Genomic DNA, 16,999 nt, shown 5'->3' on the forward strand with positions numbered 1-16,999 from the left:
CAAAATTCTTTCGGTGCCAAATAATGCCAATCTCTCAATCACCCAATCACAGCCTTCCCAAAAAAAAAAAAAAAAAAATCACCCAATCACAGCCATCAAAATTTTCATCCAATAAATAATAATAAATCAAACAACACAATTTATATCACAAGTCTCATTCTTTTTTTTTTAAAGATAGTTTTAATTAAAGACGCCAACAGGTTTTTAGTTTTAATTAGATCCTCTCCCTCTTGTGGAGCTCTCTCTCTCGTTCTAGTGCGAGTACTCCCTCCCTTGGCTGTGTGCAAAGGGTAATTTTCCAGTGGTATTCTAGGCATAATGGATGATGTGGTGTGTGATAAACTTGACAAGATGAAGCTAACTACTGAAGAGGAGGAAACTATAACCATCACGGATGAGGGAAGATTGGAGGCTATTGAAAGTTGTACTCTGAGTTTGGTTGGAAAGTTCCTAACATGTAAATCGTTTAATAAAGGAGCAGCGAAGAATACGATTAGGCGAGCATGGGGATTGAACGAATCAATGCAGATTCTTGAAGTAGGGCCAATCTCTTCCAATTCAAATTTCAATCAGAGTTTGACTTGGATAGGATATTGAGAGGAGGCCCTTGGTCTTTTGATAATCAGCTTCTATTACTTCAGCGGTGGAAGAAGGGTATGACAGTGGGCAACATTCGATTCGAATCGGCATCTCTTTGGGTTCAAATATGGGATGCACCATTCGATATGGTTTCCCCTCAAGTCGCAAAGGAAGTAGGAAGTCGCTTGGGTGAGGTTGAGGAGGTGGAATGGAAGAAGCGGAAAGATGAAATAAGTATGTTCATGAGAGTTCGGGTAGCCCTACCAATTTCAAAACCTATTCGACGGGGAGGGTTTATTGCTGGGTCGGATGGTGTTAAAACGTGGGTGTCATTTAAGTATGAGAGATTGCCCATCTTTTGTCACTACTGTGGAATCTTAGGCCATGATTTGAGGCACTGTGCAGCACATTATTCAGTGGAGAAAAAGGGTGACCGAATTGAGTATCAGTATGGTGATTTTCTCAGGGCAGTGGGTGGTCGTCCAAGATTTTCATTGCCTAAAGTCTCAGGTCAGAAGGCAGATTCAGAGGAGGCAGCGGGTAATGCAGCAGAGAAGAGTCCGAAACAAGGAGGGCTGGGTATTCCGATGAATGCAGCGGCGATGGCGGCCAGCAGGGGTGATGTTGGAAGCCCTAGAGAAGCTGGAAACCCTAGCAGCGTGATTAACTCTGAGGCCGTGTTTCCTGGAACGGTTGCTGAAATCACGCACACTAATAAGGAGTGTATTTACTCCCATGCAAACGTGAAGGAAGCAAACTCAGTTAATGTAGGAACGGGTAAGGAAAGTAAGGAATATGGACAGCTCAGCAAGGATTTAATTGGAGAAGAAGGGATCGTGGGGGCCAATTCTATGTCCACTGAAGATGATTTAGTGGATGTGACGATACAAACTCAAGGGCCAAGGCTGGATATGTCCACTCTAAGTCCGGATAAGAATGGGCCTCACTTTATCAAGCCCAAAGGTTCTTGGACCCGGATAAATAGAATGGACTTGGGTTTGGAAGGTTTTAGTAAGGCTATTATGCTACCTGGATTGGGAAAGAGAGAGTCACGTGAAGCATATGAAGGGCAGGTTGATGTGCAAACAGGTAAGAAAGGAAAATTGATCAGGGAAGAGGAAAGCAATGTACATGTATCGGCGGGGGTGGAGAACCACCCTTGCCGGGAGCAATGAGGCTATTAAGCTAGAACTGCCAAGGGCTTGGGAACCCTTGGACAGGTCGAAGCCTTCGCAAGATTGTGAGGGAGCAAGTTCCCACGGTATGTTTTTTGATGGAGACTAGACTTAACAAGGAAGGTTTTGAAAAGTTGTACGGAGACTTACCGTTTCAGAATAAGGTTATTGTTAAACACCCGGATTCTGGGGGTGGTTTGGCATTTTTGTGGAAGAATGAAGTGAGGTTGGAGATTATCAATTTCACTGCTAACCATGTATTAGCTGAAGTAACTGAAGAAGACGGTTTTGTTTGGTATTTGACTGGGTTTTATGGGTGGCCGGATGCACAGCAGAAGGAAAATTCATGGAGATTATTAAAATATTTACAAACATTTGTTGTGGGTCCATGGATGGTGATTGGAGACTTTAATGCCTTTTTACATGCAGCTGAAAAGAAGAGTGCAAGGCAGCCGCAATTTTCACAGATTGAAGCCTTTAGGGAGGCTTTGAGCCATTGTCAATTGCATGACCTTGGATATAAGGGTTATCCCTACACTTGGAGTAATAAGAGGCCTGGTGAAGCTAATACTAAGATTCGGCTTGATAGGGGGGTAGCTAATAAAGAATGGACTGACAGATTTCAGTTGAGTAGAGTCGTGCATTTGTCATCTCATGCATCAGATCACCTTCCACTTTTATTGCATATCCAGTCCTTCTCACAAACAAAGCAGCGTAGTGGGAGAAGTTTCAAGTTTGAGGAGTCATGGTTGCTTCGGGCTGAATGTGCAGATGTTATTCAGGAGGCATGGGGGAATGCAGGTACGGATAGAGGTGGATTGGCTGCAGTACAGGAAAAAATAAAGGCTTGTGGGGCAGACCTTATGGCTTGGGGTTCTTCTATAACTGACCCAGATACGGTGGCCATCAAGGAAACTCAGAAGCAGCTAGACAGGTTGAATGAGGCTGAACTTACTGAAGATTCCAAAGCTGATTTTTTGAGTTTGAGCAAAAAAATGGATGAACTCCTGCAAAAGCAAGAAATCTACTGGGCTCAACGGTCTAGGATAAATTGGCTGCAACATGGTGATAGGAATACTAAATTTTTTCATGCCAAAGCGTCACAAAGAAGAAGAAAAAATTATATAAGTGGCATCCGGAATTCACAGGGACAGTGGGTGGAGAATTTGGAGGAAGTGGGTCAGGTAGCCTCAGATTACTTTGATGACCTTTTTCAGGCAAGTGCGGGGGATCAGATGGATGAGTGTTTGAATGCAGTGGAGAGCAGGGTAACAGAAGACATGCGGGAATTTCTATCAACTCAATACACTGCTGAAGAAGTGAAGATGGCCCTCTTTCAAATGGAACCAACAAAAGCTCCAGGACCTGATGGTATGAATGCCCTCTTTTATCAAAAATTCTGGCATATTGTGGGTGATTCTGTTGTTTTAGCTACTTTGGATTTTTTAAATAATGGTAACATGCTCCCAGATATTAATCATACAAATATTGTGCTTATTCCTAAAGTACAAAATCCTGAGAGAATGTCGGAGTTTAGGCCTATTAGTTTATGTAATGTTATTTACAAAATTATTTCCAAGGTCTTGGCAAACAGATTGAAACAGGTTCTGCCTCAGATCATATCACCAACACAAAGTGCCTTTGTTCCGGGACGACTAATCACTGATAATGTCTTAGTGGCCTATGAGACACTTCATACATTGCATGCCAGAAAAAAGGGGAAAAAGGGCTCTGTAGCATTGAAGCTTGATATCAGCAAGGCCTATGACCGAGTAGAGTGGCACTTCTTGCAAAGTATTATGGAGAAGATGGGGTTCCCAGCTGGTTGGGTTGAGAGGGTGATGAACTGTGTTTCAACACCATCCTTTTCCATTTTGGTGAATGGGAAACCTTACGGAATGATCCAGCCATCTAGGGGTATCCGTCAAGGAGATCCTATTTCACCATACTTATTCCTATTGTGTGCTGAAGGCCTTACTACTTTGCTGAAAAAAGCGGAATCAGAAGGGAGGATTAAGGGCGTTTCCATTTGTAGAGGTGCACCAAAGATTACTAACCTTATGTTTGCAGATGATTCTTTACTGTTTTGCCAGGCAAGTCGGGCTGAAGGAGAAACCATAGCAGAAATCCTCCAAACTTATGCAAAAGCTTCTGGGCAAATTATCAATTTGGAAAAGTCTTCAGCTTATTTTAGTAGTAATACTTCGGAAAGGCAGAAGGGTCAGGTTTTGGAAATTCTAGGTGTACAGGAGGTGAATCGATTTGAAAAATACTTGGGTCTACCAACTTTGATTGGTCGGGCTAAGTATAACACTTTCTCTTATTTGAAGGACAGAGTTTGGAAGAAGCTCCAAGGATGGAAGGGCATGATGTTGTCTAGGGCTGGAAAGGAAATCCTTATTAAGGCTGTGGCTCAAGCCATACCCACATACACTATGAGTGTATTTCAAATCCCCCTGAAATTGTGCTCTGAACTAGAAGCGTTGTGTGCAAGATTTTGGTGGGGTCAAGTTGGCAATGAGCGAAAAATTCATTGGAGGAGTTGGGATAAGCTAACGGTTTCAAAGAAAGAGGGTGGATTGGGATTTAGAGATTTGAAAGCCTTTAATTTGGCTATGTTAGCCAAGCAAGGGTGGAGGATGCTGAAGGGAAACAATTCACTGCTATATCGATGCTTTAAGGCAAGGTATTTTCCAAGATCATCATTCCTAGAGGCTAAGGAATCTCCTAATTGCTCATATGTGTGGAGGAGCTTGATGGCAGCACAACCAATCATTCAAGCCGGTCACTGTTGGAGGGTTGGGAATGGAATTTCAATCAATGCTCTGAAGGATAGGTGGCTGCCTAATTATCCAACAAACAAAGTCCTTAATTTGGTTCAAGGAAATTTGGGAGAGATGAAGGTGGCAGATTTAATTGATCCGGATTTGAATTTATGGAAACATGAGGATATAAGGGCCATATTTCATGCGGATGAAGCTGATGCCATTTGCCAAATTCCCTTGAGTCGAAGAAATGTACCTGACTCTGTTTTTTGGCTGCATAATTTAAGGGGGCTGTTTAGTGTTAAGTCCGCATACCACGTGGCGAGGAAGCTTTTAATTGATGCAAACCGGGGTGGAACATCGATGGAGGGTGCTGTAAACAATTGTTGGAAGGCAATTTGGAAGCTTCGACTTCCAAGCAAAATACAAGTGTTTGCCTGGAGAGCATGCCACGAGATCCTTCCTACTGCGGCGAATCTGACCAGAAGAAAGGTGCTTCGAGATGACAGATGTTTAGTGTGTACAAGGGAAATGGAGACTACTATTCATGCTCTGTGGGATTGTGCAGCAGTCCAAGATATATGGGCTGGAAGTGTACGAAAGCTGCAGAAAGCTAGACATGGCCAATCTGATATGGTGCACCTAATGGAGGAGCTGTTGGAGCGTCTTTCTCAAGATGAACTAGAATTATTTTGGACCCAAGCATGGATTGTTTGGAACCAACGTAATTGCCTACTGCATGGAGGACAACTGAAGGTACCAAGTAGCTTGAATAAGCGGGCTGAGGAGTATATTTCAGAGTTCAAAGAAGCGCAATCTCGGCTGGGAGTACAGCGAGCACAACAACCTGCTGGTGATACATGGCAGCCACCACCACCAGGAGAGTTCAAAATGAACTTTGATGCAGCTATGTTTTCGGAGTTAGGAAAAACAGGATATGGTGCAATTATCCGAAATGAAAACGGGGAGGTAATGGCGGCTATGAGTGCTAGTGGTCCGATGGTGCGCACAAGTGATGAAGCAGAATTTCTTGCATGCCGAAGAGCCATAGAATTTGCAGTAGATGCTGGATTTTCGAGGATGATTGTTGAAGGAGACAATATCAATGTTGTTCAAGCTATTTCTTCTTCTGTGGAAAACATTTCTCCTATTGGCATTGTTGTGGATGACATTCGTCACCTGCTGCGGAGTTTGCAATGGGTTAGTATATGCTGTATTAGGAGGGGTGGGAATCATGTGGCACATGTATTGGCCCAGTATGCTAGAAATTGTTTAGATGAGGATCTTTACTGGTTGGAGGACTCTCCTCCACCAGCTGCTGAAGCCTTGTATCGTGATGTTTCTCTACTTTAATTGAATGAGTATCCCCTTTCAAAAAAAAAAAAAAAAGACGCCAACTCTTAATGATTTTGATTATCATCATACTAAGATATTAATTAGTTTTTGGTGTAAATCGATAGGGGCAAAACTATGTACTAGGTAGGGATGGCAAAAAGTACCCAACCCATGGGTACCTATCCTGACCCTAATGGGACGGGTTTTACTCGACTCGTGAGACAATAGGGGCGGGTTTGGGTTCTAATAATTCAACTCGTAGCAGAATTAGGTTGGGTTCAATTATTATGCATACCTAACCCGCATATATGCTAGTTTACTTAAATACCCTTAATATATATATAGACACACATCTCACACTTCCAAACCCTAATACCCTATCTCATTCTCTCAATCTCAATTGTCTGAGCCGCCACCCTCTCTCAATCACTCTCACCGACCCATATGCCCTCGTCGCCTCTCTCAACTCCTCAAGTTGTCACTTGCACCGACCCACACAGTCACACTCACGATCTCACCACCTCACCATCGCCCCCCTCAATCACTCTCACTCTCCCTCCTCCTTGCATATTCACCTCGCCGTCAACACTAACTCACCATCTATCACCGACTCACTGTAACTCACTCTCAATGATTTGGATTTGTTCTCCACCATTTTTTTGGGTTCATTACTATTCCTATTTCTCAATGATATGTTCTTCTCTTTTCTTTTCTTTTTTGTGATTTATGTGTTTGTGTTTGTATTAGGATTTGTGTTTGTGATTTTGAAAGTGAAAATCATAAATCTAAAATTTTTGTGTTTGTGATTTTCTATGTTTGTGTTTGTGTTAGGATTTCTATGTTTGTGTTTGTGTTTGTGATTTTGAAAGGGAAAATCATAAATCTAAAATTTTTGTGTTTTTGGTTTCTGTGCTTGTGTTTGTGTTTGTGATTTTGGGCTAGGCATGACGAGACAGGGCCTCGATGGGGCGGGTTTGGGGGTTTAAAAAAACTTGTTTATTAAACGGGATGGGCGCGGGGCAAGTTCAAGCATAAAGAAACTCGCCCAAACTCGACTTGTTGCCATTCCTAGTAATACCCACCCCCGGGTAGGGAGGGGGGGGGGGGGAGGCCTTAAAACTTAAAATTTTTTAAAGATATATATAATTATTTTAATGTTTTCAAAATTTAGTCTACAAAAATAAGAGTTGGCCCTCCGAAATATTTGAATTAGTCTAATGATGCTCTTTAAAAAAATAATTGGTCTAATAGTTATAGAAATATAACTTTATTTTTCGCAATTTTATTTTTTATTGTAAAATGTGCTCTTATATCTGTTAAATATTTGATAAAGTTTGGCACTAAACATGTTTGGATCTATCTTTTTCAACCCATTATGTGGCAATTAACAAGTTACTGGCTCATTAAAAAAAAAGTTGTCACTAAAGCTACACATGAAGGTTGTGTTTAGCATCAGCTTATAAACCTAGCTTTTAGCTTTTATGTACAGTTTTTTAAAATTTCACTTTTTTCTCACTTTTTTTCAAATTTTTTCAAGGTATAAGTATACTATATAACACTTTCCATAAAAAGTTAAATAAGATATTCCTAAATAGACACAAAATGTCTCTTTAGTTGGCACATAATGGGTTAGAGCAAGATAGCTTCAAATACGTTCAGAGCTTAACTTATTCCTCCAAGTTTTGAATCATTCATGTTTTTGAAAATTTTATTAGTTCAATTGAAAGACTTTTTTATTTACTTTTCTATAAAATTTGATAATTTGTATTGAAAATAAATGTTTTAAAGAATTTCACTATGAAAATTGTAAAAATAAATTTTATTTTAATAAAAAAGCGTGTGTGTATATATGTGTGTGTGTGTGCGCGCACGCACGTGAGTTGTCTTGATAAATATATTAGTGTTGCAACTTGGCCCCCCAAACAAAAATTCTTGGCTTTGCCTCTAGTAGTTTGAGATTGAACTCCAAAACTCTTATTCGACGACAAGAAGCCTCCTCCAAATTTGTGCAAGGTGAGCAATTTTTATTTTTTATTTTTAAATAGGAAGCAAGATGAATAGTATTACTTGTGGACTAGTGTGAAAATAATTATCAATTGTTTATAACTTGTCGCCTTAACCAATGATGAAATAAATCATGGAAGTTATAGCTTTGTGCAATACCAATATACCCACAATTGGAAGATATCTATACTAGAATAGATTTGGACATGGTTAGCGATGAGTCCATAAAAACCATTAAGGTCGTCCATCTTAATGGATGATCATTGCGTCATTAGTAGGCCATCAAAGATAGATGAGTAACCACCCAACATATTCAATAACAACCATCAAAATCTTAAATTCTCTCATCAAGACAAAGAACGTTACAATTAGGGTAATAATCACCTTTATTTATGTCCAACAGCCACCTAAGTCACCTATAAAAGGAACAATCTATTCATTTGCTAAGGTATGTCAAAAACTACTACAAAATACTACAAAACTCTATCTATATATGAAATACATAGGCTGATACTAACTTAAGCATCTAAGGCTCCCACACGGCACAACCCGATGGTCTCTTCAATCTATCTCTCTTTTATCTTGCAGGTCCTACAAAATCGTCTAATACTTCAGACTGAACAAGTGGCCCAACTGACAATTTTGGCATCATTAGTTTGGCGTCGTTTATGGGTACTCGACAAGCCATTAAGTTGTTCTTGTGACAAAGGGTCATTTACTTCAATCAAAAGATATGAATGCCCTGATGAAATCTCTCCAAGCCTTACAAAAGATAGTCTAATTCAAACATATTATACTGAAGCATTGTCATTGTTGAGATTGGGTTGAGATGAAGGAGATAAAGAGGTATAGCTGAGACACCATCATCGTCAAGGATGACTTGTTAGCCAAACATGTAGACGAAGATGTGAGAACCCAAATCCAAGGTCTCAAACCCTATGGCCTTTACCTTTTGTCCTTGAGGGTCCACGCTAAAAAAGCAGAGAAACAAAGCACCCATTTGGGTGTTATGGCGGAGAGGAGATCAATTGGATGGTCCGTTCATTATAAGGAAGGGACTAAACAAAGGACGACCACAAAATTAGAGCGATCTCGACAGTCCCCAATGGTATGGTCTAGTTCAAAGAACACATTATGGTCTAAAGGTCAGATTTATGTGTTTCCCCCTTTCTACTCTCCAAGTATTTGCAAACAATATTTAAGCTTATTTCAAACTACATTGTTCTCAAGAGACATGTGGGTGAAAGAAATAAGAATTGACAAAATAAATTACTATAGTACTTTTCCATCCTTGAATGCAAAAAGTCAGACAATACTATAATTCCCAAGTTCTATGTTAAGCCATTGATGGAAAATTCCATATTTTAATTAGAAAAGTGTGAATTCATGACAATCAATTTTAGGGAAAATAAGTATATGCCGTTTAGAGATATTTTTAAAATAGCCTTGATTGTTGAATTTAAAATTTCAATTTTGGGTGTTAAAGTCTAGATTTGAATAGTTGTACAACTGAGAGGATTTATAGCTATAGCCTATACACGTTCAAAGAACGCAACGTGTGTGTGTGTGTGTGTATATATATATATATGTGGCAAGGGGAAAGAGAATGCAAAGAGATCAATGAGACAATGACCAAAAAATCTTACCACTTTCTCTTTAATATCCCCACCATTAAAGCCAAATATAAGTCAATCATTATGGCATTGATATCCTAATTATGGCCATCAAAAAGAGTTTTACTACATTTCCTATTATAACTTGAGCCTTTTGTGTCTCTTTATAGCGTTAAATAATTGATGAATATTTATGCGTTATGGCTTTTTATATCACTACTTCTCTTTCCTAATGCATCGTGTTAAGATAGGAAAATTGAAGTCAAACTTTATTGCACGCCTCGTCAAAGGTAAGAAATCTCATATTTTACCATTTGAGAAAACTGAAGCCGAAAATTGACATTAAAGAAGTGGATTCAAAACTTACTGCATTTCCAAGTTTGATAAAACTAGAAATTATTCAGATATATTTTTAGAAATTTGACTTGTATCTAAAAAAAGCTTTTCAACAAAGGAAATGAATGTATTTTTCTACATTTAATTCCGTAATGAAAATTATGGATCTTGTCAGTGCTCCTTATAGTCTCAGACAGCATTCACATTAAGTTCGTCATTCGAGGACAATCAACAAAAACCTCGACATCAAATAAATCATCCAGCAGAAAAGAGGTCAGGGCATAGGCACCACATGAACCTACAATAATTGTTGAAAATATATATTGCAAATGTTTTCCTACCAAGTCAAGTCCTTATTTCTGAATTTTCACTTATTTATATTATAACATTACTTGCTTTATTGAGAATAGAGAAAATTCTAAAAGTATTCGAACCACCATAATGCGGGGGAAGATATTACACCCTCCTCTTAGCAACATTATTTATGGGTAAGTTATTGCCCCACCGTAGATGCTATATATTGTCTAGATAATTCGTATGTTAAGGGCCAAGAGCTAGACAACTGTATGCTATGTGGTTAAACATTTGTTGAAAAATTTCATAGTCAACTGATGAAGGGAACATTTTCCATAAAAAGAAAGCAAATGAGATTGTAGGCTATTTCTGCTTACTTTATCGCTACAAAACAGACTTGGCAACTGATGTGCACGTGCGTGTCATATGGGCTGGAATATATACAGGAATTTATTCCCTTGTTTGTGTGCACTGATTTCCTTTCGTGAATTATATATAGCCATATCATGACCTTCTTTTATCATTTCATACGATTGCCATCCTTGTAAGTATATGTTAAGCTATATAATGGACGAAGGTAAAATGAGACACAAGTTTCTCGTAAATGGCCTATATGTCATTCACTAGTAGCCACCTTAGCTTAAAGTGTCAATATAATTGATTAAGGAATTTCATATCTTGAAAATATCACACCTAAGATGATGCTATTTTCCATATTTATTCCCCCAAAATTAATTGCTATCACTTTGCACTATGAAATAATTTATCCAGTTAATTGTCTCTTTCATTCTACTCATTTATTTTAAAGAGTAGCATTGTCTTTTTAGGATCACTCTATAATTTTATACATAATTTTTTATCATGAACATATTACCTCATCTCTATCCATACATATTCTTAGGCGTTGGTCTATAAGTTTTTGAATTTTGTTCTAATAAATTAGACGTGAAATTTTATGAAGGTTTCCCTTTGGGACTAAGATTAAGCCCAGAGGAAAAAAAAAATACAAGTACAAACCATGACACGCCATTCTTTTGGTCATCGTCCAACAGCGAATATACCTTTCATGTTTGAATATGGGCAAACCCTCTGGATATATCTACATCTTCAAATAGCTAGAACAAAATATAACAATGATGTAGCCCAATTCTTGGGCCTTAAGGTCAAATTTAAAATTTTCTTTTTCCTTTTAGCTCCCCTAGTATTTGCAACAACATTTGAAGTCAAGTCTTAGGCATAATGACAAATATCATTATTGCCAAATAAAAAACCTAACTATTTACGAAATTTAAAATAAGATCATAACCGTTTACCATGATAAATATGATGAATGTTTATCATAATGGCAAACATCATTAAACACATCGAATTCCAACACTCTTTAAAAAGTTTAAACACTTTGCCAAGTGTTATTTAGTTGCACAAGAATAGGGTAATAGTTATGAAAACGATTGTTAGAAAGGAAAATTGCTAAATTACAAGATTAGTACAAGCATGCACAATTGACACAAAAAGCTAGATAATTTCTTGCTAAAGTTAAAAGGTTTGATTAGTAATATTTGCTCTAGATAGTGTGACCTATTTTAGACTTTTGATCTCTAACCGATCAAATGATCTTAAGTTCATCCGTTTCTTTTACTATTCTACTATCACCAAAACAAAGAAAAAAGTGGAAATGGTTGAATTGCCTATGAAGCATGTGCTTCATACATAAAATAAGACAATTCTATTCGATCTCATGGTATTAATTGTGGCTTTAATCCTCACTAAGTTTTCATACTCTTACATGAAATGATATTGTTTGGACGTAAGCTATATCAATTCACCCAAAATTTTGTGATATGTAAACCTATAACAGGTTTGCTACATTACTAGCTTCAGATATGCAAAAAATAGATGTTCCAAATTTTCTAAGGGGATGTCATAATTTGACGAAGAAAAACCCTTAAGAAGAAAATAGAGATATAGCTAAAAGTTGTGAAAATTCCATTTATATCACAAATGCCGAGTTTAACTCCTGTAAATTATGGGGATGTACAAATCCAACAAAGAAGAGCTCTATAAGTAAGAGTTCAATGACGAAGAGTTCATCAAGAAAACCACAACAATTTAAAGATCGAGGTATGTACAAAATAATATTGAGATTTAAGGTCTTCTATTAAGATAACTCATTTCTTTCTTTCTTTTTTAATTATCCGTGAGATTATTTTATCGAAACTACATAAGTATCAAGCTTGCATGATTATTACAAATGTGTATGTAGAACATGTTGAAAATATTGCTATAAAATTGTTACAATTATTACAATCAATATGACTATATTATTAGTAGCAAATGTCTCATTGTCATGAATCTGAGAAATTCTATTAAGTTTCCTAAACTTAAAATGCTAGATGATTGTGTTCACAATATGCTCATGAGTTTAAGTCTCAATAAATTTCCGCTATCTATTGCTTTAAAAATTATATACAATGCAAGCACCTAACAAAGACCAGTTTAAAGAAGCATATAGTCAAATAGCTTCAATTTTTATACTTCTCTATGATTCATGTAGAATGCACTTCATTTTGTATAGCATGCAATTGCACATTGTTATGCATCTAACACTATTGAAGTGACTTAAGTGTACAATTGAAGAAAAAGGAAGAGGAAATTGCTATTACAAACGGCAATGACCATAGTCATCAAAGCATGCTAAAGAAAAAAAAAGGTTCCAATCATGATAGATCATTCCTCTAGTCATTAACAAATGAAAATTGTACTTTTCACATTTGAACGAGAGCAAAAACGTGGCCTAGTTTTTACGCCTTTAAAAATTTGAAGCAAAAGAGATTTAGGCCTTACACACGAAGTATCATGTTAAGCTTAAAAAATCTTGAAAAGAGAAAACCTTGTCATCTTAAAAAGGGAAGTGCTTGTCAAGAAGATCCCAACAATAAAAAGACCGGGGTATCTAGTAAGGTTTCATACAAAAATGTATGCACTGCTAGACAGATCACAAAAGAGGTAAAACTCTAGGATTACAAGGAAATAAGAAAAAGGTCCAGCTAGGCTATTGCAAACTTATTATTTATATATGAATTGTTCTAAAATTCTTGTTTAACCAAGTCTTGGCAAGTGCATATGCTATTTAATGCAGATATTAACATAGTCTCAAAAAGGTCCACAACGACATAGCATCAAGGAATCTTTCCAGCAACAAGTGACAAAATTTCTTAAATGGATGAAAATCACTGACGAAGCTAAGTGATAAAATTTCTTAAATGGATGTAAATCATCTGAAAGACAAGCAAAGTGGTACGACCCTTAAAAGGATATGGATCACTTCGACGAGGCTAAGAGAGGTAGACCATTTGGCAAAGGCCAAACAAAAAACAAAAAGTTTGCATAGCAATTAAACGATCATCATAGCCTGAGCAACTTCATCAGACTCCATTTCTTTATGGACTCAAAGTCCAGGATCAACCCCTGGTCCATGCTTCACCGAGTAGCTCTTCAGCAGTTCAAAGCCTTTGTAGTACTAGCTAAACAAGACAATATTGTACTCCTCAGAAAGCTGGAATGCTTGCACAGCCTTGGTAGCCACAGTCTTAGTATTTTGATTGGCCAACAAGAGCTACTTGTCCTCCTACACCGTTAACAACTTCTCAGTTCTAAGCACCTTAGTTAGAGCTTTAACTTTCTCCTTGGTAGCATTCCCTTCATCCATTACTGATATGAGCTCTTTCTCAATGTGGAGCCCTCAGCCTCCAATGCCTCCACCTTGGAACCGACCACAACCACCTTCTCCTCATGGGCTAGATACTTCGTAGCAATATGGATCGTCTCTCCCAGCACCTGGCACTCATAAACATTAGGATGAAGACTACACTATTCTAGAGACAAATATACGAACAACAATGGAAAAACATCAAGTCTTCCCTAAAGCCTCATCGTCAAAACACCAAATGGCACGATCCAGCTACAAAAGAATGATGAGAGGATCCAAAGAAATCAAAAATGGTCGTCCAAAAAAAAAAAAAAAATCAAAATGGTCGTCCTAAGAATCACCTTACCTTTAGCAATGATAAAAAGTGGTTGTCCTAAGAAATTGGATTGCTCTTCTGTAGTGATCAAAAATGGTCGTCCAAAGAAATCACCTTCTTTTTCAGCAGTGATAAAAAATGATCGTCTAAAGAAATTAGCTTACTTTCAAGATCAAGCTATGATCTCTTGAACGTCCAAAAAGACCTTCAAAAGGCAGATACTAAGAAGTCGTCACAAAAATACTACCATTCTTGAAGAAGAAAGTAGTTGAAGATAAAGAAGTCTAAATCTAAATAAGTCAATAACATTTCCTAAGCTTGACCAGCATAAAGCAAAATTAGACTTGGGAATGGGGGGCAATTGATGAGTCCATAAAAACCATTAAGGTTGTCCATCTTAATGGACGATCATTGCGTCATTAGTAGGTCATCAAAGATAGATGAGTAATCGCCCAACACATTCAATAATAACCATCAAAAGTCTTAAACTCTCTCATCAAGAGAAAGAACGTTACTGTGCACACCCAATAGAGGGATTGATGGGCCAACCCTCACTTGGGCTCACAATCTATTCATGAAGTGGGCTTTCGATTTCCTACTCTGGTTCGTTCTTTATATGGAGACTCAACGAGACTGCCTCTCCCTCTTAATCCACTCACTCCCTCTTTTTCTATTATCACTCCGCTAGCTTAATACACTCTTGCTCTCTATTTTCTACCCCTCAGTTTCTTTACGAATCCTTCAACAACCTTCCACCTTTCACCTTCCTCGACTTCTCTTATTTATAGCCCCATAATTAGTGCGAAGCTATAATTATTCTTGTGGTTAGTGGTATAGGAGGTCCAATGTTATTACTGTTAAGTAGACATTTAGTTAGGAGTGGGGTGTGGTAGGAATGGCATTGGAACTGATTCCCACTTCAGCATAGATGTTTGGCAGCGATATTTCCTAAGGCACTGTTGGGTACCCAAAAAACGTCACCTCGAGCAATAGTCTCCTTACTTAGTCAGTGATTTTTCGAGCAAGGCCCAAGTGGTGAAGCTAGGTGTGTGCCAATTAAGGTTATTGAGCCTTGAGGCAGCGTAAGACCTGGGTCTGTAGCTATTTTGGGCTCGGGCTTAGGCCTTAGGCAGAAAAGGTTTGGTGTTATGGGTCGAATTGTCGAGTCGCAATCCAAGGCCCAGATGGGTCTGGGTGTCACAGTGTCGTACATTAGCCCCCCCTTGATTCATGCTCGGCTCTCAGGGACGAATTAAGGAATCCAAGAGACAATAGCTACCCGAGAAACTTTATGGGTGGATATTTGATGGTTCAAAAGCTCATTAATGCACTCTCAAAAGGCGTGTTGCACCTGGTCATTACTTGACACTTTGTGAACCAAGGCGACGTGTGTGTTAGTTACTATAGGTATTCGTAAGGTTTCTTGCTTCATTATTGCTAATTATGATTCATTATTGCTGATCAAACGTCACTCGCTCTTCCTTGGCTCCTATAAATAGTTCATTCCAAATCATTCTCTCACTTTTTCACCCTCAATTCTCTGAGTTTCCTCTTTGCCATGCATTCATCTGTGCGCTTATCCTTCAGTCTAGAATCTCTCCCTTTCCTAGAGTCCAAAGTAAGTTCTCTACCTCTTTCCTTTATTCCAATCTCTTCCTTCAGTTTTTAGAGTTTAAGATGGGTTACACCTTCTTTCTAAACACTGAGGCATCCTTAGCCACTTTCAGGCAAGGTTTTAACATCCCTGATGATGTGGATGTGGCGTACTGCCATGAGAACGAAATTGTTTTCCACAGAGGGGCCAATACTACTTTTTTCCCTTTAATGACAATTCTGGAGGGTAGGGTTAGATTTCACATGGACCCTCTCTTACTTAATACTCTTAGGTATTATGGGCTGTGTCCCGACCAACTTCCCCCCAACTTTTACCTAGTAGTTAGTTGTGTAAGTAGGTTGAATCAGATGTTTGGTTTGTAGTTAGACCATCACGATATAAACCACACGTACAGTTTATGTGGGAATAAGAAAACCAACTATTACTTAAAAGTTAGTAATTTGAGGGTACGGCTGATTTCCTGCCTACCCAATTCAAATAGGAATTCTGCCGGAGAGTTCGTCCAGGTGCGCGAAAATTGGCTAGCCAATGAAATCCCTTGCCCCCTTTCACAATGCAAAGTGGGTTCGTACCAATCACTAACTTGCTTTTATTTTTATTTTTTATTATATATATATATATATATTTTTTTTTTTGAAATTGGATGAAACATTGTCTATATGCTTTATCAACTGATGTTAAGACGATGTTTATCCATGCAAGTGATTAATTTCATTATTTTTGTTTATATCTATTAGCACTGGTCAATGAATACAAAAAAAGGAGGGGTGGGGTTTAAGGAGACAAAGGTAACGTGTTTTATACAAAGGACAGAAACCTACTTCTCAGTTCGATCCTCATCACCGAGCAAACTAAAAATCCTTTAAGGATAGAAACCTACTTTTCGTTTGATTCTCATCACCGAGCAGGTGGAAACTTTACACTAAAAATCCTCTAAAGACAGAAACTTGCTTCTCGGTTCAATCCTTATCACCGAACAAGTGGAAACCTTCCACTAAAAATCCTCTAAGGACAGAATCCTGCTTCGCGGTTCGATCCTTATCACCGAGCAGACTAAAAATCCTCTAAGGACAGAAACCTGCTTCTCGGTTCGATTCTCATCACCGAGTAGGTGGAAATCTTACACTAAAACTCCTATAAGGATAGAAACCTGCTTCTCAGTTCGATCCTTATCACCAAGCACGTGGAAACCTTCCACTAAAAATTCTCTAAGGACAGAAACCTTCTTCTCTGTTCGATCCTTATCACCGAGTACATG

At 38.2% G+C, this 16,999-nt stretch overlaps 1 protein-coding gene across 1 annotated transcript; it reads left to right on the top strand.

Annotated features, from left to right (window-relative positions):
- The first annotated feature begins 318 nt into the window (after positions 1-318).
- On the top strand, positions 319-5,872 carry LOC112023240 (uncharacterized). Its single transcript, XM_065760786.1, has 3 exons — positions 319-537; positions 642-1,668; positions 1,800-5,872. The coding sequence occupies exons 1-3, from the start codon at positions 319-321 to the stop codon at positions 5,870-5,872; spliced, it is 5,319 nt and encodes a 1,772-aa protein (XP_065616858.1).
- The last annotated feature ends 11,127 nt before the right edge of the window (positions 5,873-16,999 follow it).

Source organism: Quercus suber, unplaced genomic scaffold, assembly GCF_002906115.3.
Source record: "Quercus suber isolate HL8 unplaced genomic scaffold, Cork oak 2.0 scaffold_382, whole genome shotgun sequence".
Classification (NCBI taxonomy): Eukaryota; Viridiplantae; Streptophyta; class Magnoliopsida; order Fagales; family Fagaceae; genus Quercus; species Quercus suber.